General features: G+C 38.8%; 1 protein-coding gene across 4 annotated transcripts in view; it reads left to right on the top strand.

The window, feature by feature from the left end:
* aff2 (AF4/FMR2 family, member 2) overlaps positions 1–23,383 on the top strand; it is a 255,571-nt gene that overhangs the window by 210,791 nt on the left and 21,397 nt on the right. For 2 of the 4 annotated variants that reach the window (XM_083561461.1, XM_083561459.1), the window contains exons 10-12: positions 18,286–18,448; positions 20,486–21,544; positions 22,359–22,471. In XM_083561461.1, the coding sequence (XP_083417587.1) occupies positions 18,286–18,448; positions 20,486–21,544; positions 22,359–22,471 (1,335 nt within the window). Of the gene's footprint in view, positions 1–18,285; positions 18,449–20,485; positions 21,549–22,358; positions 22,472–23,383 lie in introns of all 4 variants that reach the window. The other 2 variants (XM_083561462.1, XM_083561460.1) reach the window with 1 other exon arrangement.

Raw genomic sequence — 23,383 nt, 5'->3', positions numbered from 1 at the left:
TCTTGGCAGAGAGCCTTACATTTCTGATATTTAATAAACCCCAAGGCGCACATGTAGTGTAGCATACAGGAAGGATACACAAATGCTCGAAGAGAACAAAGACATGTGAGCACATGCGCACATGCAGACATACACGCGTGCGCTCACACGCGCACACACACATACTGCCATGGAGCATAATGATGCAGATGCACTTTGTGCTGCAGACACACAGAGATACGGATTCCTTTTAAATGCACGCGCCGGCCAATTTACCTGACTGACCCACATAGAGCATAGCTTTCTACCATCCTATTATTTTCTAACAGCGTGTCTCACGCTCGACTGCATCCTTCCATTTCTGTGCTTTGTCCACATGTTTTTATCTTGTCTGACCTCAGGACACGTGTTTATTTTGATGACGACGCCTTTAAGTTATGTTAATGCTCAAAGTATTTTATCTATTAGTATCCATTTAAATATTATGAGTATACACACACACACACACACACACACACACACACACACACACATAGACACACAAACACACACACACACACACACACACACATATATATATATATATATATATAAAAAAGAAGGTCAACTTATAAAGGTATTACTGTTACATTGATCAGGCATAACATTATAACATTATATTTTAACATTATGACCGGTGAAGTAAATAACACTGATTGTCTCTTGTGGGATGTTTGCGGTCTGCAGTGGTCAGCATCTATCAAAAGTGGTCCAAGGGAGAAACAGTGATAAACCAGCGACAGGGTCGTGGGCGGACGTGGCTCATTGATGCAGGTGGGGAGCGAAGGCTGGTCCGTGTGGTCCGATCCAACAGACAACCTCCTGTAGGAGCTCGAGGGGTCACGACTGTTTTGGCAGCAAAATGGGGGACCAACACAATATTAGGCAGGTGGTCATAATGTTATGCCTGAAAGAAAAAGGAGTTTTGCAACTTTTTGTTGACAGGGAAATTGTTATTCTGTTTTATAAAAACACAAGATAAATATTAAATATACACAAGGAATCGAATGAATTAATATATTGTTAAATTAGATACATATTTTAGGACTGTAGGCTAAAAAAATTAAAGAAAAAAGAATCCACCATTTGAAGTTTTTCCCATTTTCTATTTTTGGAACGACCCTGAGATTAGAGCTGTGTCAATAACAATCCTTTATGAGTGTCTTCAAGCCTCTGTTGTGAAATGTGTAAAGATCTGTGTCTCGTCGGTTCGATATCACGGCACTCACAGCATGAAATACAAGAGCTTTTGTAATTATGAACAGTGTTCTGTTGAGAGTTTAACAGTTTTTACTTCAGGGATATGCATAATTGCTTTTCCTGTGTAGCAACTGTATTCTCTTCTCACAACCTGAATACATCTAAAACATGGTAAATGGGCCGGAAAAATATTGGTGTTAAAAACAAACTGATTTGAATTGATGTTTAACGTTGGGCTTTTGAAATGTTTAGGTTTTTTTTTATGTTTTTGGGTCAACATCATTTGTCTGGGAGCTTTAACAAAGCTCTGTTGTCACTCCAAACACACCCCAAAGCTGTAGTGTATCTCTGCTGGGGTCGTGATGCAGCGGTGTCAGAGCGATTAGCAGCCTGTGCAGGCGTCGTGTTCACACACAGGGACACAATTATGACCTGGAGGAGGTTAATCATATCAGGACCAACACTTACTGCCACACCACCAGGTGTCATCTACACCACCAGTGCTCGGTGTGTGGTAGTGTGTGTGTGTGTGTGTGTGTGGATATGTGTGTTTTGCCTGGCTGTTTGGCCTTAACAGCTGGATGGAGTTTGTAAAGGGTTGTGTTTTGGGCAAACGACTATGTAAAGTCAGCTGTTGAGCCACGCAGGTGCAAAGTAGAAAAAAAATAAAAAAGAATAATAAAAAATGGTAACACTTTGAGATGTCACTGTGAGATGCTGTATGTGTGCACGAAATTTGCACTAAATTTGGTTAGTGTTGCTCTAAATGAATAAGGCTGGATGGATGGATGGATGGATGGATGGATGGATGGATGGATGGATGGATGGATGGATTTATAGATTCAAGAGATGGATAAATTTATTTGACAGTTTTATTTATATTCTCCAAAAGCAGCTTTACAGAATACTAAATGTACATGAAGATCCTGAATGGGCTCTGATCCAGGCAACTGAATACTCGCTGAGAAACCATGAGTAAAAAAAGCAGTGAAAGGAAATCATTTTTCTGCAGACTTGTTTTTTTCATCCTGCATTTGTGTGCAAAACTAATTTGATTGTAAAACCTGTGACCCTGGCAACCCTGTGAAGAGTCACTGTTGGGCTGTTGAGTGGACCCTTAGCCCTTATTTGCTTTCATTGTTTTATTCTTTGCAAGACCCTTCTTATAAAACAACAGCTGCCAAACTGAGTTTCATATATAAATGCAAACGCCTTCTCGTTGACTTCCTCCACCGAGCAGAAGTTCCAACGCGTAAACAGATTTCCTCGTATTGTGTTCTCACATATGGCTTATTGCATGTAAACTTGTGAAACAAAAAAAAAATGGCTGCCAAAACTTTGCACCTCCCTCTGCCCAAGTTCTCCACATCGTTTTTGTTGTTGTTGTTGTTGTTGTTGTTGTTGTTGTTGTTGTTGTTGTTTTTTGCATTTGAGTAGGTGACGTTGTTTCGCGGGTTCACTCCTCCTACTCAACACTGTTTACCCTCCACCATCTGTCTTTAACAAATAACTTCGAGCACTGGCAGGGGTTTGTAAATACTTAATAACTGCAAACTTGTCAATATTCAGCGAGTTTGGCTGGGATTTCCTTCAGCTCCCACCACTCGCTACTTTCCCAAGCACTGAGCGCACTCATAATCTTCTTCTGTCCTCTGCAACTGTCAGTCAAGCTGCCAGGATAAGAAGTCTTAGGCGTGAATGGCAGCAGCTATGTGAGATGTGTAGGGAAAACTTTGATGGTGCGGCTTTCGGAGCTGCACTACAACTGTTGCGAATGGAAAAAGAAAAAAAGTTCTGCCGCATGCACACACTTACACACACCCGGGCAGTTTATCAGTAGTGTAAATCTGTCTCATTTCCTTCCCCCACTGTCTCTCCTCGCAATTTCCCAGTAGCATCCAGTGAAATCGATGTTGCATGCCTGCAGACAGTAAATATTTGATTGTATTTTATTAGAGCACAAGGCTCACGGCTGTGTTGGAAGCGCTGGAGAGTGTTCATTAGCCATTACAATTATTACCGTGCCAGGTTAGCGGTAATTCTCCTTGGACAGTGTCCAGATGCTAGTTGCTTAAAAGCAAGCGCTATCACCGAGCGAACGCATCAACACAATGGCTTCTGTGAAGATAATTGAGCTTCGTTGGTGATTAGAGGTGCACCACGGCTGTGGCTCAGGTGCCAAGGTCAGCCACGTTAGCGCTAATTCGCAGTGGCATTGTAATAAGTACAGCATTACCGTGTTGTCGCCTCTATGGGTGCGTCTGGTCAGAGGGGGAGACAGGAAAGGCATTCGGCTGGGGGGGAATCTAACCGACCCGCTCACACGCAATCAAATCAATTAGAGCCGTCCGCATTAGTCCAAGGGAATATACATTAGAGCTACTGTAGGACGTCAGATTGGTGTCCTGCTTGTTTTTTGCGAGGCTCGAAATGGTGACCCCGACATGATTACACCATCCAAACCGCTGCACTGTTTTGTCTCCGTTTGTAGCTGTTTTTGGATGCGGTTATGTCTGGCATGGACGAACGTTCGGTCTGAAACGGCCAAAAGAAACAACAACATCAAAGCATGAGCCTCAGTCTTCTTTTTTCGTTTTTAAATAAACAGGAGAAACATCACAAAGAATTTGAGCTATTTTATCAATTCTCCTTCAAAAAAAAGAAACAGAAACCACACACACACACACACACACACACACACACACACACACACACACACACACACACACACACACACACAAAATTTGTGTGGAAACCTTAAATTTTCGTAATCAGTATCACAGTTCATTAATACCACACTGAACTCTAACCCTAGCCAGATTTTTTTTTTTTTTTTTTATACGTTTTATAGTTTGTTTGGTTTTTTTTAAATTATATGCAGGGACATTTGGTCCCTACCAAGTCATACAAAACATGCACAAAAAACCAACACACACACACAGACATGCGATTTGTGTGTGGGCCTATAATTGGCATAATTAGTATCACAGTATATTAATAATATACTTAAATCTAACCCTAACACAAATTTGTGAAACCTTTTCTTTTTTGTGTGTTAAAAAAAAAATTATAATAATTTACAGGGACATTTGGTCTCTACTAAGCCATAAAAACCATGCACACAAACCCACACACACAGAAACATGATTTGCCCTTTAATTGGTGTAATTAATAACGATTTATTAATACTACTTAAATTTAACCCTAGTCAGAATTTTTGGAGAATTTTTCTTTTGTATGTTTTTTGTATTTAGAATTATATGCAGGGACATTTGGTCCCTACCAAGTCATAAAAAACATGCACACAAACCCACACACACACACAAACAAACACACACACACAAACACACATACACACATACACAGATGAGAAAAGTGTGATGCTGGCTGGTCCACAGTTGCAGTAATTAGACTCATATCTCTCTGTTTTCTCCTTTTTTTCCATTCCCTTCTTTTTTTTCTTTTTTCACAGTTGGCTCTGTCTCCCTCTCTCCCTATGCACTCCAGATTTTCGACTCATATTGATGTTTTTCAGCACAGATCTGCTTTCCCTCCTCAATTTATGTTCTCTCTCGCTCTCTCTCTCTCTCTCTCTCTCTCTCTCTCTCTCTCTCTCTCTCTCTCTCTCTCTCTCTTTCTTTCTTTTTCTCTCTGCTGTCAAATCACACTCTCTTTCACCCGGTCCTTACCATCAAGTTTTACTGGATGAATTTTTCATTAAGCAGTCTTGCTTCTTCCGGCTACAACACAATGAGCCAAAAGTGCAAGTGTTTTATTTGACTTGGAACTAGTCCTTTTTTTAAGTCAGGACTAACATATATATATATATATATATATATATATATATATATATATATATATATATATATATATATATATATATATATATATATATATATATATATATATATGGCTAATAAGGTGGAAAGGATAGTGGATTAGTGGGTGGTTTGGGTGTGTAGATGGATGCTGGATTATGGTGGATGGGTAGATGAGAGTTAATGGTGGATTTGGACATATGGATGGATGGATGGATGGATGGATGGATGGATGGATGGTGGTTGATGACTGATGGAGGTTGATAGTGGATAGCTGGCTGGATGGATGGATGGATGGCTGGCTGGCTGGCTGGCTGGCTGGATGGATGGATGGATGGGTGGATGGATGGGTGGAAGTATGGATGGATAGATGAGTTAGTGGATGGATGGATGGATGGATGGATGGATGGATGGATGGATGGATGGATGGATTTAAGAAGGAACAAAAGAATAAATGAATGGCAACCATAGGTCATTCTAAATGATTGTGTATATTATTAATAAAACGTGATTTTGGAATTGGCCGGGTTAACTGTGATCAGCTCAGATGATGGTGATTAGGTAATTCTGTATAAGTGTGCAAGCTCTTTTAGCATGCCTCTCCTTTACCCTGTATCAAAGTTTTAAAAACTAAAGTGAAGGGATTTCATTGGGTTTGAAAGAGCATGTAAATCGGATAAAGCCCTGCCTGTGTGCCAGAGGTCTTTTTATAAAGCTCGGTGTAGCGAGCCCATGAGGAACCATGTGCAAATTGCTGCTTCATTAGATTTTCAGTAGCGCTTAGAACAAGTGTGTCAGCATTTGGGCCTTTGCTGCTCCCAACAGAACTAAGCCTGCAGCTGAGTGTGTGTGTGTGTGTGTGTGTGTGTGTGTGTGTGTGTGTGTGTGTGTGTGTGTGTGTGTGTGTGTGTGTGTGTGTGTGTGTGTGTGTGTGTGTGTGTGTGTGTGTGTGTCTGTATTTGTATGTGTGTATATTCCCTTCTAGTGGGTAGATTAACATTTGTGGCATTGAGCAAAAGGTCACTCTAGTGCATGCCAAAAGGTTCTGTCATGTGGGTGGATGATGTGTAACAAAAGAATAACTATATATTATACATGTATGTACATTATACATGTACAACTATACATGTATATTACATAATTATATCACAGCATTGAATGCTTGAATAGGGATTGGTTAGGAAGTGTTTCTATTATAATCATTTTCTATAACAGCAGTTCTGACAGCAGTTCTAACTGCAAGCGTTAAAATAATGTGCTCGCTAGAATATGTAATTGTTTCTGTAGTAATACAGTGTCTTTTACAGGGTCTCGTCTTATCTCCACATTAACATATATATAAAATGGTGTGGGGACACTTACAATTTCACCAAGGGGACATTTACTGTCGAAAAGAGACAGTACAATATGAGTGTGTTCTATCAGTCAGAGCTAAATATTCTGAAAAGTTTTTCTCATTTGTAACATAACATAAAAGTTGCATTTTATTTTTCTTAGTATAGTAAAAAAATATTGTGCTCAGTGTTCACACAAAACAATAACAGTAATTTAAGTACCGTAATTTCCTTACTATAAAGCGCACCAAATATAAGCCGCACCCACTGAATTTGACAACGATTTTTATTTTAAACATAAATAAGCCGCACCTGTCTATAAGCCTACATTGAAACTAATGAACTTTACACAGGCTTGAAGGAAAGACAGTGTCTGTTACACGGTGTAACGGGTGAAATATGTTGCGCTTCCTTTAGGAGCATAGCGGTATTTTGGGAATAGCCTGGCCCCGCATTTTTCCGCTCTTACTGCATGTGTGGAGACCGAGGAATATGTCCTTATTATTTTCTGATGCTTATTTGTAAGTTTCTTTGACTAACCCGTAACGCTGTTGCCAAGAATAATAAAAAAGCACGAGTTTTGGAAACCTGTCTGTGCTTAAATGATTTCTGTTGCAACTGGAGTTAGCGAGCTCTCCCTTCACCCAGACTCAACGTACTACAACGGCTTGTATCTAAACAGTTGCCTACCAAGTAAATCATTGTTAACTGTCTTCCTCCTTCCTTTCACAACTATTTCTCTCAGGAGTTTATCTTTTGGCATCGGTGTGCGTTTAAGAAAAACTTTTTTTCTCCTGAAGCCGTGCAGCTCAGAACACAGGTGAGGTGCGTTTTTTCTTTTCCGTTCGGAAATTTAATTGGTCTAATGTTATGGGGTTCAGTTTTTTTGCTTGAAGTTTGTGAAACCGGTAAAAACCTAGGAAAAATTCATAAATATTTAATATATAAATATAAATCAGGAAAAAAGTAGCGGCTTATAGTCCGAAAAATACGGTATTTTTTAAATCTATGGCAACAATAATTTCAGTATAAATTAATATTATTAGAATGCATCATTTATTTTTTTTAATAAAATGTGTATTTATTTTTTTTGACAAATTCCTGTGGTATAAGAGCAATAAAACCCTTGAGGGTGTGCCCAAAAACATTCAATTTCGAAAAGTTGAAACACAACCTTCACATGACACCTTGTTTTCTTAGGCCATGTCCTAACTAATATGTTTTGGTTTGAAAACGCATATTTTTCTTAACATTTTGCCGTTCAGTCCACACTGAGACAGCGATTTCAGTCAACAAAAACTTTTTTGAGAACCCTTTTGAAAACCCTCGACGTTGAAAATGAAAGCTTTCTGAAAACGATGAAAACGGTTTTCAGGAGCCAGAAAGTAAATAGTTTTCAACGAGCAAATTTGAAAACGATTAAAAATGAAAGTGTGGATGGGGAACGTTTTTCAAAGGAAACGCCGTTTTTAATATATTTATTTATTCGTATTAGTGTAGATGTATCCTTACACAGACCCTGTCACATTGTTTTACTTCCTGTTTGCTCATATGAATTCGGCTTACCTTTAGATTGATAATCAATCAGATCCACACGAACATACGCTCTCAGCAGGATCCGTTATACGCTCGCATGAACACTATTACGCGTTCTGATCGCATCCAATTGAGCTCCGCTAAAGTATTACAGAGGTGAACCGTGGCTATTGTCACTAGCTGATTCGGCATAATTAAAGGAATATTATTACACCGCGTTCTTAATGGTTCTTTTAATCTCTCTTGGCCAGAGTTCCTCATTTTCAGTAGCTGAGGGCTTTCAGGTATTTATCATAGTCAGACTTGGTGCTTAATGCATGTAGCTTTGTTTGCATCTTAATTCATTTATGTTTTTTTCTTCAGTCATAATCTATTACTCTCTCTCTTTTTCTTATTCTTTCTCTCTCTCTCGCTCTCATTTATTATGCACCCCCCCTTAATCGCAATAACACAGAGACGCACACGTGCGTACACAATGAAAAATTATCCCAGACTGAGTTTAGGGACTGTGTTTGTAACATCCAGAGGGAGAAAAAAAAAACGGAAAGCCTTCACCATATTAATGAGTTGTTTACTATGTGAACGGTGCCATTTTGTCTCTGGAAGGCAGCAGCGAATTAGATCAGACTGCTTATGTGATCTAATTGCTCATCATTATGGCAAATAGTATCAGGCGGTAGTTGTAATACCTTCTGCTCTCCTGAGTCTGCTTTCTGAATGTTCTTCATTAGAATGAGATGTTTATTAATTAGCCGATCTGTAACACTACAGTATGGCTGCTTTATCGTAAAGGTGACGCTTTTTTGAGGTCACGTTCACATTTTTTATTTTTTTTCCTAACACTGTAAATGATTCGGAAGTATTAATGAATAGACTGAATCTTATGCCCAAAGTCTGGGTCATTGTGTCTTATTGTATTTACAAACTAATAATTGCACTAGAATTGACACCAGTGAGGAGCGAACGTCCCGAATAACAATGCATTTGGAAGTTACAAACCCATCAGTGGATGGCAATGCGATCAGAAGATGGGATGCGATGCGATCCGAAGATGCATCAAATGCAACAGTTTAAATAAATGATTGTTTCCAGAAACAGTATGTACCCTGGTTCATTTGCACATGCTTTCTATAAGCACTGTTGATATTTTAGGCAACAAGTGAACATTTGGACCTCAAAGTTGATGTGATAGAAGCATGAAAAATGGGCAAGCGACAAGGGCCAAATCGTGACGACTGGGTCAGATGACTGGGTCAGAGCATCTCCAAAATGGGGTGTTCCTGGGCTGAAGTGGTCAGTATCTATCAAAAGTGGTCCAAGAAATGATGCTCTATGGATTGTACACCCTGGTGTACAATTTTTACACAACCCTGGTGCTCATTTTTACTTTTTTCTCATTAAATTACTGCTTTAAACACTTTATGGAAAAAAGTGTTGGGACACCAGCCATATATGATTCTTTTCCAAACTGTTACCACAAAGTTGAAGGCACAAAGATGTCTTTGGATGCAGTAGCATTACATTTTACCTTGAAAATAACTTGACAATGCCTCTCTGTACAAAGCCAGTTTTATGAAGATAGGATTTCTATGGTTCAGTGAAAGATCTTGAGTGGCCTGCTATAGAGCTCTGACCTCAACCGATCAGGATAAATTTGAACGCTGACTGCATCCCAGGCATCCTCACCTCATGTACATCAGTACCTGACTTTACTAACACCTTAATGGCTGAATGAGCACAAATCTGCATAAACACACTTCAAAATCTAGTGGAACATCTTCTCAGAAAAGTTGAGGCTACTATAAAAGTAAATGGTGCAACTAAATGTGGAAGGCAGCAAATATAAATGTTATGGTCTGGTGTGTACTAAACCTTTGTCCATGTTGCTTTTTGACAAAAGTTAATTCTTTAGATCTACATTATAGAATGTGACATATATTTAAAAATCTGTTTAAACCATTACAGCCCGTAGCAGGGAGGTCATATTCACCACTGTATAGTATAATGCTATCCTAAATTTGTGTTTTTTTGGGGTTTTTTTGTAAAAAGCTCACAAGGGTTATAAGTTCTGCTCCATTCTGTTATAGCTGGCAACCTCAAAAGTGCTTATATGCTTAATTTATCTCATATTAATCATATAAACTTTGACATTTTGCTCTTTGTTGGCTCTATTCATGACCATTGGCTTTCATTTAGCTCTTGTGGCATGTGAAAAAACTTCAAAGTTGGAGGAATTTTGTTTTTGCTCTTATGTTTTTGCTTTTCCAAATGGGTTGAAGATGAGCCAGCAGCAGGGCTGGGATCGTGTGCCACCCTTTTGCAATGGCACAGATCCCGTTTTGTGTCTGAGAAAGCTGATAGTTTCGACTGGAGCCTGCTAGAGCATGAGATAAAACTACATCTGAAGGCATTGGGATATCATGCAATTCACTGACATTTAAAAGCTTTGGTGCGTTTTGAACCCATGAGTCGTGCTGTTAACCAATCAACGAAGATTGTATTTGAAACAGTTATTGTATCATAGAATGTTGTTATTTAGGTTTGTGGTGTTTCTTACCATCTAATTACTGTAAATGTTTAAATAACTAAGTGTTTAAAAAGTTTATATAAAGAAACTTTTTTTATAGTATAACACTTTGAGTGCTACTCAAAACGATTTTTCCAAACCGTGTACAGAAGTGAAATGTCCAGTGTGATTTTTATAAATTCTTTCCTTGCCTATGAAATACAGATAGCTAGTTGGGGAGCTAATCGCATTAATACACACTAAAATAAAGCAAAACGTGAATACATTCCTGTGAGCAGTCCTGATTTAGTTCTTAAAAGTCAGTTTCAAGTGTATATTTGAGTCTAGCTAGCATGCTGTTTGAATCCAAGGCTAGTTTATTGCGCTAGCATGAGAGATATGTAACATCTTTGTGCTTGACTTTGTTGTTGTTCTCTTGTCCATTGTTGTTGGTGTTTTTAACATATCATATGTACAAAATTTTTTTCCAGAGTTCTTCAGCTACTAATTTGTCAACACTGTATCATATACATATAATCTTGTGTTCACTCCACAAGATTATATGATTTTCACTTGAGTACTCCAAGGAATCTGATTGATATCGAATAATTGCTTAGCAGTGGTGAACGGTATTGAAGTAATCAGTGCATTTCCGAGACTATTTTACACCACCAAGCGGCTACTGCTGGGCCCTTGGGCCTTAAAGAAAGACCCTTAATCCTCAGTTGTAAGTTTCTCTGGATAAAGGCGTCTGCTAAATGCCATAAATGTAAATGTAAACTTTATAGTCATTGGACAAGTTATGGTACAAGGCAATGAAATGCAGTTAGCATTTAACCAGAAGCGCATTGATATGTACATATGTACAGTCTGATAAGGCTGTGATATCTGATAGATATAAATAAACAATGACAGATGAATGAACGATATAAAATGATGAATAATATGAATTTAAATAAACAGTACATGGAAAGGTGATTATATACAATGAGTACAATGGTCATGGATAGTGCAGAGATATTGTATACAGTGTTTATGAAAAGGTTATATACATATGTGAATTATACAGAGAGTGAAAAAAGAGAGGGGGGGTAGTAAATCATGGTAGTAAAATCTGCCATCTAATAACATTTTTTTTTTTTTTTTGCTTTCTCTTCTTTCTTTTTTTTTTTCTGAGTTGCAGGTCAAAAGTGTTGTTGTTTTTTTTTTCTCTCTCGCTCAATTCCAGAATGGACTCCGTAAGCGGGATTGTACCTTGATGCAGAAGCGACCCGAGCAGCTACACGTTCAGTAGTGAAAAAAGGGCTGATGATTTAATCAATTAAAGGCTGTAATAGATTTAGGGGCAGAGGAAAGCTGCGGTGATCATTTTGAAGATGTTATTCTTTGGGGTGATTTATAAAAATAATGTAGTACAGCACATGCTGAAGATCATTTAATAAAGTGGCACGCTGAGTGAGGACAGCTAAATTATAGATGACACCCCTCCAGCATTGTCTTGATCTTTCTCTCTCTCTTTCACACACTCTGTCTTTCTCTCTCTTTTTCTCTTACTCTCTCTCTCTCAGGTTCTCCTTCTCTCATTCTTTCGGTTCTTATAATTTTTTTTTTTTGCACAATTATTTTTTCCTGTGGATTTTCTTTATCATTTAAATTTGATGCATTCTCATGCTAACTCAGAAAATGTATAAATTCAAGGCTAATGGAAACACTAGTGCTGTACATTGGAGTGGAGGTCTGGATGCTTGCTGTCCAGGGCTGGAAGTGTGTCAAACCAGACTTGTCTGTCAGAAGGGAATCGAATCAAACGTAGACTTTTAAGCTTCTACCCGGGTCTCAGCCTGCTGAGACGACTGCAGAATTCATTAATCTATAATTAAGTATTAAACTTCGCTGAAGGGTAGACTGGGAGAAAGAAAAAGAACTCCAGTTCTGCCCTTGGATACGAGAAGTGGTAGAAGATAGCCGAATGCTAATGCGAGGCTGCTCAGAGTCGCCCTAGGCACCTTGTCTCTGAAAGATGTTTAAATAATTAGAAGCTGCAAACAAATACAGAATGAGCCAGCAGAGGCCTTCAGAACCTCTCCTCCCCCGTAGTTTTGAATCGACAGGGATGCGAAAGCTCTCCCGCTCGACCGAATATCTGGATGAGCCTAGATTTAATGACTCCCTCTAACCGAGTGCTTACTCCCTGATGCCGGGGCTCTTCTGGTTGCTTGGATTTATCCTTGGTTTTCCAAACTGGGCCTGGGGGCTTTTTCTCACCTCCTTTCAGCCGCATTGATCTGAGATTATGGTATCAGTGGAAGAAAGTCAAGAGTCGATGCGAGTCGTTTTCTCCAGCTGTCAGTTCAGCAGCGGACTTGCCAAACCTGCAGAGGGCTCATGCAAGGTGATGTGAAAGGAAGAGAAGGTGCGCACCTAAAAAAAAATAAATAAAAAAAAATAATTAATTAATAATAATAGACAGACCAGGCTTAATATTATGACATTATAAAATTATAACTGGTGAAGTGAGTGACACTGATTATCTCTTCATCACGGCACCTGTTAGTGGGTGGGATTTATTAGGCAGCAATTGAACAGTTTTGAAATCAAGTTGAAGTTTATTTTTATAGCGCTTTTCACAATTGACATTGTCTCAAAGCAATTTAAGAATTAACATGAATGATGTATGTTTATTCCTGATAAGCAGCCTGGACAAGGAAAAACGTGCAGTCCTAGTTCTTTGAGGGAACGATGCAGCTCGAGTTTCTGAAAGGGAACTCAGAATGTTTATTTATTACATTTTACATTGTGGAGTTTTGCAGTAATAGGTGCATGAGGTTTGGGCTCTATAGCAGGCCACTTAATATTTTCCAACCCATGTAAAGCAAATCTTCATAGAGCTGGCTTTGTGCACAGGGGCATTACCATGCTGTAACAGGTTTGGTTTTCAAGTAAAGGGTAATTTAATGCTAATACATCTACAGATATCCTCACAAATGTGTGCCTCCAAATTTCTGGTAACAGTTTGAGGAAGAACCACATACTTTTTATCCATATAGTGTATGAGTTTGTTTAGCTGCCTCCAAAAACATTACTGACCAGACAAAACCAATAGCAGCTAACATATCTTAATAAAGTATAGCGAGCTAGTTAGCTAGTTAATCCCATAAATACAGATACAGAGGGATAAATACATTTCTGTGTAAAGGATGATGAATCAGAAAGAGTCCTTATACCTTTCTGAAGTCTGAGGTAACATTGTGTTCTCACGCTTTTTAGCAAAAGTCACCAATGTTTGCTATGAGCTGAAAGAAACACAAAGCGTCTTTATTCCCTCTCGACATATTCGGGCTGATCAAGTCAGTTTCACTCTAAACTCTGTGACACTTTAAATTCAGAGTCACACAGCACCAGAGATGTCAATGCAAAGATGATAACAGCCACACATACATTCACAACCACAAACATTCAGCACTTGAATAATTCATAGCAAAACAAAAGCGCATGCACTTACACACACACACGCACACACACACACACACACACACACACACACACACACACACACACACACACACACACACACACACACACACACACACACACATGCAAATCTCCTACACGTAATAAAGCTTTGAATGCTGTCAAAGCACTTATTAACTTCAAGTAAGCAGCGAAGCTGCGAAATTATGCTGCTGATCATCACATTTTCTTCCCTTAATACACTCCAATGCTTTAGGACGCCCTCGTGTAGTCTCCCCACAAACCAAATGATTCCAAGCGTTCAATAAAATCTCCAATGAATAAATAATGAAATAACTATTTATTGCATAAATATTCAATGCTTTGTAACGGAACCATTTTACAGCATATCTCATATTTCTCTCTCTCTTAAAAGCACCAAAATACAATATATGAACAAAAGTTTCTAAACACCTGACCATATGACGTACTTCACATTTAGTTTAGGTACTGATGTAGGTGAGGTGAGGAGGCCTGAGGGTGCAATCAACATTCAAATTCATCCCAAAGGTGTTAAATTTAAATGTAAAGAAATATAATTAGTTTGAATCTGTTCCTAATGAACTTGTCTTTTATGTTGACTTGATAGCACGATAGCAGCACCAACACATTTGCTAAACCTGCTAATTAGTTACTGTTAATTGTTAACATTGTTATTATGTGACCCTCTTTTTCCTGTTTTACAAGCAAGTCTGAGATATTTAATGCTATAACAAATTGGCCACTTAATTAATATTGTGTTGGTCCCCTTTTTGCTGCCAAAACAGTTCTGACCCATTAAGCATTAACAGCATTAAGTTATTCAGCAGTTTGAGCTACAGGAGTTCTGTTGAATCGGACCACACGGACCAGCCTTTGCTCCCCACGTGAGCCTCAGCCGCCCTCAGACCCTGTCAACCCTGTTCACCACTGTTCCTTCCTTGGAGCTCTTTTAATAACCACTGACCACTGCAGACCAGGAATAGCCCACAAGAGCTGCAGTTTTGGAGATGCTCTGACCCAGTCGTCTAACCATCACAATTTGTCAAACTCACTCGAACCCTTACGCTGCCCATTTTTTCTGCTTCTAACACATTAACTTTGAGGACAAATATGGTAGTTCTCACTCTCCAGTGTTTTGTATTGTTTTTAAATTATAATCACACTCTTGATATTACCCAAATGAGGATGAGAGACACTTTTGAGTCTGGTTCTTCTCAAGGTTTCTTCCTCATACCAACTAAGGGAGTTCCCTTTCAGGAACTCGAGCTGCGTCAAAAAGCTTTGGGGAATGCGCCAACCTAGAGACGTTCTATTTCTAGCATTTGATGCTGATTAGCGGCAATTATGAATGCTTCTACTTTACGTGTTTGCTGTACTATATGCACTGCAAGTCTTCAGGATCTGCTGAGTTTGCTGTTGATTAATCATACACTACTTCACTCAGGACAAATGGAGTGTGTTAAAACATAATGCCTCAACAGGATCACTAGGCTTCGTAGGAGAAACAGTACTCTTGTATGACTTTACTATTATATGTGTACATACATAGATCTGCTAATTAAAATTTTTTCTAGTGCATAATGGAATTATATAAATCATATCTGGTATAATATTGATATTATTGTGTGTATTTATGGAGTGGGCTTGGGCATTGTTGCGATGATGTAATCCACTTGTAATACCTGTCACTAAGCTAGACAGCTAGAGAGCCTGTAGGTCAGAGGTTAGCACTCAAGGTCAAGGTGAACAATGGTATCCTGGGTACGGAGTAAAAAAAAACTGGCAGGCATTGTTCCCGTTATTCTTCTGACTTGTCAATCATCAGTCAAAAGGTCAACCCCATTAAGGCAAAAACGAAGGGCTGAAAGCATGTTTCACAGAAAGAAAATTATTTGCAGTATTATCTGGAAATTGGGAATTTGACTCCATAGGGATGCCTTTGAGAGAGAGTTGGGAATGTTCCATGGATTGTATTGCGGCTTTGCGACCAGTAGCTCTAAAATTATGCAAGCATTTTCTTTCAACCTGCATGTGTGCTGTTGCCTAAACCTCCCTAAATACCTAGCATACCTTAGAGCAGGGGTCCGTAAACTACAACTCACCGGCCGAGTACGGCTGCCCCAACATTTGAAACGGCCCTCTGATCAATTCCAGAGACATATTTTGAAAATGTTTTACTCATAACATATCTGTATTTGATACTTAATTTTGGCTTTCAAACAAAAATTTATATTAGTTATTAACAGAGCTCGAGGCACCGATAGTTGATTGCTGGAACTATCGGCTATCAACAAAATTCCATACCAATAGTTTTTCCGGCTTCTGGTCTGCTCTCATTGTGAGAGCGGCCTCTAGAGGTGAATCACTGACCTTTGTTTATACATGTGAGATGGCGTGCTGCACAGAGAGCGCTATATTTATTATTGATAATTGATTGATTATAGAATTCTATTTATTAATGAATATATGCATATGTATTACTTCATTGCATATGCATAAGTAAGTAAATGTTTTGATTTCAATAGCAATGAATATGCAAAAATGTCCTCATGATCATTTTGATAGCAACAATGCTCTTTTATAGCTTTTAAAAAAGTGATGCTCATTTGTCTGTACAGTGTTTACCTAAATAATAAAGTAAGCTAATGTCAGCCCATGTAATTTTCTGTTATAGACCGACCCATTTATGTAGCCCTGGCCCAATTATGTGGGTCTCATTTATTTGTGGACCCCTGCCCTAGAGTAATTAATTTTATTTGGAAAATAGTGACAACAATATGATCAAATACACTGTTTAATCCATGGATTTAATATATATTTTTTGATTTACAGCATTTTACAGATTTGACCCAAATCCAGAACAATTTACAGCTCTCTCATTTATACAACTCAATAGTTAAGGACTTTTTTCAAAGGCTCAGCATTAATAGCTTGGTTGCTTGTTGTGCTGCAGTCAAAAGTGTTTTTCCAACAGGATTTTCCAAAAGCTTTGAACACAGGACAGGAAATTATTTAATAAAGACTAGAAATAGGTTTTTAATCTAACTACTCTTGTACTTTAGGATGCACTGATCAGAAGGTTGGAAGCCCTAGTACTGCTACTTTTGGTCCTCCAACCCTTTTTAGTCCCTCAACCCTTTTTCCATAAGAGGTGTCCTATCATGCTCTAATCTGACTTCCTAAAACGCTGGCATACGAATTGTTACTGTGCTGTAAGAAATATGTGACAAATAAAGGCTTTTTTGTCACTTTTTAAATAACAATTGGTCACTGTGGGGCTTTTTTTTTTCTTTTGGTAAAACACATTTTTGAAAATGTGTTTTTTGTAGCACTTCTGTGTTGTTTTCGCCTTTTTGAAAAGAATTCCTAGCCCTCCTGCCTTTGCTCTGTGGGACAATCCTCTGGAGATATTTGCCTTGTCATCTTGGTCGCCTTCAGCATTGGCAGTGCTTTGGCTGACACAATCTGCTAACATATTACAGCTTTATCAGAAACGCGGGTCTCGCTTGCCCATCTCGAACAAAACATAGGGGTAAAACATGCACAGGCAGATACCAAATGATGCCATCACTACATCCTGCCAAACTGTCTGGTCTCTTGAGTTAGCTATGGTCCCAAAACCACACCCCAGACCCAAAGCAAGGACTAAAATATTCTCGTCTTTATTGTGCAGCAGTTAATTTACTGACTGCAATTTTTTTTTTTTCCTGAGACCAAAAGCAATATCGGCCCAGCAAGAGATGATACATCTCTCTGTCACAATATAATCACTAACAAAGTGTTGACAATAAAGAAGCCCAATCTGACCTTTGGGAAGGGATTTAATTTGCCTCCCTCCAGCACGTTTAACTCCCATGTAAAGCAATCACAGGCGTCAGAGGCTGAGAACATGTCGAGATGCAGAATTTTATTGGATTAAATCTCCAGTCTTTTCATGAAGTGATAAATAATGGTGAGCAGCAGCGGAGAACAGTGAGATGATATAGCATAATAACTGTGTAGGTGGGGGAAGCAAGCTGCCCATGTCTCTTTTACGTTTTCAGCCATAAATCACACATTCTTTAATAGCGTCTTGGTTAGCTGGACCCTCGCAGTCGCTCGAGGCACGTTCGACATATGCTGCATGTAACACACAAGTTGATTTTCCAGGCTATTTTCTATCAGCGCTTGGCATTATTGACCTTAAAAGACAGAACGATCTTGTTCGATTGCTTCTTTACATTCACGCTGATATAAATGGTGGGTGTTTGGTGTAAATACTTATTCTTCAAATTACAGATTTCTTCCGACTCCCATGTGCGGACTTCTGTGTTTAATCATGCAACATGTAAATAATGTTTCGCCATTTTGTGTGTGTGTGTGTGTGTGTGTGTGTTTGCAGCCTTCCGGGGCCTACACCACGGAGCAGTGATCCAGGTGGCCACTCCAGCGGGGCTTCTGGGAGTTCCAGCGAATCAGAAAGCAGCTCTGAGTCTGATTCCGACAGCGAGAGCAGTTCCAGTGACAGCGAATGCAACCGAGCGTCCCGCGCCGCTACACCAGAGGTATAAACCCCAGGCAAAAATTAAAACCCAGTATGTTCCATAAGGCACACTAGGGAGAGTTTCCACCTCACCACCTCGCAACTTCAGAGTCTCCTGTTTGATCCTGAGCTCAAGTTACTGTCTATGCGGGATTCTACCCATGTTTACATGGATTGCTCCAGGTTTTGCATATTGCTCCTTTTCAAATTTGGCTTCATTAACACCTATTGAGTGTGTCAGTGTATGTACATGGTGTCCTGAGATGAATCGGAATCCCCTCCAGAATGGTATTTGCTTGATGCTTGATGCCCAGGGTTCCTGACATAGACACTGGATTTCCATAACCTTGGGCACAACAGTTACTAAAGAATGAATTAATAAAATGAATAGATGGATGGATGGATGGATGGATGGATGGATGGATGGATGGATGGATGGATGGATGGATGGATGGATGGATGGATGGATGGATGGATGGATGGATATACCCAGGGACATATTGATTTTTCAATCATTTACTGACTCTTATCCTCCAAAGTAAGTGGTAACTATGATGTACTTTGAAGGACATGGGATACAATAAAAAATAAAATAAATAAAAAAATTAGATAAAAATGAAATTGAGGTTCCTGTTTGATTTCCTGTAGCTTAATTAGCATTTTAGATTTGGTCAGACAATAATAGCTCAATGGTGAAAGTAGAGGGACTACTCAGATTGTTTTAAGTTCAAACTGATTCATTAGGTCATTCAACACAGTTGCAGTTGTATTCTTTCTCAGTTTAGACAAAAAGCAGCAAGGAAAATGAGTAATAAGCTACAAGCGTTCCTGCCACTTCTAGAATGTGTCCTGGAAGTCTTCTTTTCAAAGTATGTCTTTTGCGATTCGCTCTGGATCTCCGCAATGGTGTCAAACAGGCGACCTTTGAGCTGGATCTTCATCTTTGGGAAGAGGGCAAATTCCGCAGGAGCCAAATCTGGCATGTAGGAGGGGTGTGGATGTAAGATCATTTTGTTTCCAGCCAGAAACTACAGTGTGAGAAGAGTTGGGTGAAGGGCGTTTTAACTTGCTGTTCATGTTAAAATCGCAGATGTTTGCACACTGACTTATGAAGGTTGGTGCTCCCTGTGACTGTGCATGCAGCCTTGTGCTACCATCTATTGGCATGTTATAAAACTAGTCTTGAACCGTTTTGATACCACCTCATATATAGCTCCCTGTGGTCTACCTGGAGGATCCATATCTGCAGAGTGCAAATGTGGAGAGATCCCTTTTTTCAAGCTGCAATTTACAGTTGTAATGTTTTAACAGGAATGCTTTAGGAGGCCTGTAAAATGTGTACATTCGTGTGTGTCAATTCGTTATCTACCTGTACTGTTCAACTTCTGATTTGGCAAATTGCATTGGTATAAATATATATAGCAAATGAAATAAAACAAGTCTGGCTTTTAAATGATGTACAGCACAAAAAGAGGGATTTTTGCTGAGGCACCGATCAAACAGAAAAGTCTGTTCACTATATTCCACCCTCTCTGGTTTTAATGGTTCATTTGGATTCCTGTTCATCTTTGTGGCTTCCTTTTTCCAAGTCATTTGCTATCATCCAAGGCAGGTTTTTATGTTTCCGAATGAAAGATTTTTACATGTCTTGGAGCATAATGGTACAAAACAAATGATGTGATATAATATGGGTGATGAAAACATCGTCTTCTTTTTGTGGTTGAGAGTTGAGGACAATGCACCACTGAGTTTATCTGCCATTCAGGAGTTTTATGATTTCCTAATGTAATCGCCTCTTCACATCTTCTTTTGTAACGTATCTGTGAAATTCAAATGACTGAATCATCATTGTTCTTATGGAGACAGATGATGTTCATGTAGTGTAAATATGGATCATTAAAATTATTGGTTGCATATGTTTCAAGACAATTATTATATTACATTTGTATAAATCAATGTTAGTTCATCTCTAGTCATTGTGTATCTGTAAAATTGTAAAAAGTTTTGCTACAAATAAGATTTCTCATCACATTTACAAAGCAATATCTTTTTTCTAAAGCCCGAACCACCATCAACAAACAAGTGGCAGTTGGATAAATGGTTAAACAAAGTCAACCCTCACAACAAGCCCCTTGCTAACACACAATCAGAAAGCCATAAACTTGTAGGCTCCCAGCCTGAGGATGGCCAAGCTACAGAGAACCAAATCTGTAGTAAGAGCAAGCCCAGCGCAGCTTTGGCACAAGCCGACCCAAAAGACCGGGCCTTGCTCAGTCCTATCCGAGAAAAGGCCAAGCCTAAAACAGGTCAGAAGGGTCCTGATGGGAAGGGTACCAAAATAAAGCCACCACCTTCAGTTGATCTGCCTCCTTCCAGGAGAAGCACAGGCAAGAAACAACCGAAGAAAGTTGAACAGTCCTCAACCACTGAGGAGCACAACTGGCCCAGACCGGTCAACTCCAGCACTACACCAAAAGAGAAAGAACCTCCACCTTTAGAACCACCCAAACCTAGAGGCAAAGCCCCAGGGGGCAAGACTGCCCCCAGAAAAGAACCTCGGTCAACTACAGTAACCATTCCTGCTGCCCCCACCCCCTCCGCAATCAACACAGCTCCAGACAAAAAGAAGCACAGAGGGCCTAGTAAAATCATCCCAAAGTCGAAGGAGTTTATTGAAACGGACTCGTCCTCATCAGAATGCCACTCGGACCCTGAGGACCTTTCGAAAATACATCATCCCTGCCCTGGCCCTAGCAGCCTGAACTTTAAATCCAAGGACTGTAACAGCAATATCCTAAGTGTCAGCAGTCTTGCCAGCACCAGCAGTACCTCTATACCAGACCCAGCTGCCAGTGACCTGTTGGAGGAGCCTCTGTTCTCCCCTATTTCGATGGTACAGAATGAGCTTTTGTCACCACTGCAAGACTTTGAGGACATTAAGTCCCTGTGGGTTAAGATTCAGCTCAGCCTCCTGTCGCGGATTCCAGGGCAGGATCCACCTGAGCCACTCCCCGCCAAGACCGAGTCTCGAGAGTCCAATTTCAAGCACAGGAGGCAGCAGTCACCAGGCTCCATCCCCTTAGAAAAACCCACCAGCAAGTCAAAGAGGAAACACAAGGCAAGTTCTTGCTCTCTTGTAATGTCTTACACATTTCGTTTAGTGCAATATCGGAATAACAATACATCAACTGAAGTTTATTGAGGAATGTGAGGAATTTATAACCCTAATTTTCTTTTTCATGGGCGTTTCTTTTCAGTGGAAAATAATCCTACTTTCAAACAGAGTGATGATTATAGTCGTAAAAAATGAAAGCTGTTTTTTATAGAAAAGTACCTACTTGGAACAGCTGGACATCCTTTTTAAATCTTTATTAAACCCAATGAATTGCTGTTTCTTTTGTAAAGATCCAGGTGCAGGAGAGTTAGGGCTCAGCGTCTTTATAGCCTTGACCAATATTTTTGCCCCGGGCAAAACTTGGATTTTTTGGTGCCTCACTTCTCCTTTACATGCCACTTCGTTACGACAGGTTTAAAATTGTATTGCTGGCATTACGAAATAGTATTTTTTCATAATAATTCATAATAATTTTTTATTATTATTATTATTTTATTATAATTATTTATAATCATTTTACTTAAAATTTACTCAAGGGCCTTTTGACTTTTAACACATGGCCCTTTCACAAACATGCCTATAACATTTTTATAAATATAATTTCATTAAATAATAAATATAATATACAATTTTATATATATATATATATATATATATATATATATATATATATATATATATATATATATATATATATATATATATATATATATATATATCGGTCAGGGAACAAACCCCAGCCACTTTCAGTGCTGTATATATATATACACATACACATACAAAGGATGTTGAACAAATTTGTCTTTTGTACCTGCAGTCAGATCATTGTGAGGTGTTGAGTGGAACCAAGAAGTTAAAACTGGAGAAAGAAGCCCTGCTCCCACCCTGTATCTCTCCCATCCATAACCACAAGATCTCCAACACAAAAGAGTGAGTATTTCATGTCTTTTAACACAAAAATATTTTATTTCCTGTGATAAGTGTATTAAGTAATCATTTGGTTTTAAGGTTTTTTTTTAATTATTATTAAATAATGCAAAGGGTTCCTATGCATTTTGGAAAAATAGGAAAAAGCATGGAATTTGATTTCAGTAATTTCCATGTCTGGATTAGTATGGGTAAAAACACTGAGTAATGAACAATTTTTCAATGCTACAAATATATAATATAAAAATAATATATATGCTACAAATATATACTGCCCTATTAGGTTTTCTAAAAAAAATTAGTCTAAAAACGCTCCACAGTTTTGTTTTGAATAATTTCCCAAATTCTGCTTATCCACACTGAAACATCTGAAAGCGCTCACGTCCCCGTACTAAAACGTAAGAAGCTTCGTAAGACGTTTCCACATGGCGTTTATTTATTTTCTGGCAATCCAAAAGTTTTTCGGAATCCACACTGTGACGTGAAAAGGCCACTTTAAATGTATTCACTTTGAAGAATAAAAAAAAACCTACATACGGAAAACACTGCCTTGGTGTGGATGGGCGGCCAAAATGAAGAGAAAAATATGCCTTTTCAAACGAAAACATTAGTGTGGACATGGCCAAAAGGTGTTCACATTTAAAATCTTTAAGGACATCTGCATATTTGACTGCATATTTGAAAAGTATGGAATTTTGAAATGCAGTCTGTTTACTTGAATAAACTGTAAAAAAAAAAAAATCTTAACATAATAAACAAAATATTATTGTTTCTTTTAAATCATGTTTTCCTCAAGTTTTCTTCAATGGTGTTGCCCATCAACCTAAGCTAAGATGCTCTAGTGCTTTTCTCAAACTATTTATTCTGTATATTATCGCAGGTCAGTCTTTATACTCATCTGTAACTCCGTTTCTC

Source organism: Silurus aristotelis, assembly GCF_946808225.1.
Source record: "Silurus aristotelis genome assembly, chromosome: 14".
NCBI lineage: Eukaryota > Metazoa > Chordata > Actinopteri > Siluriformes > Siluridae > Silurus > Silurus aristotelis.
This window is presented reverse-complemented; position numbering and strand designations above follow the sequence as displayed.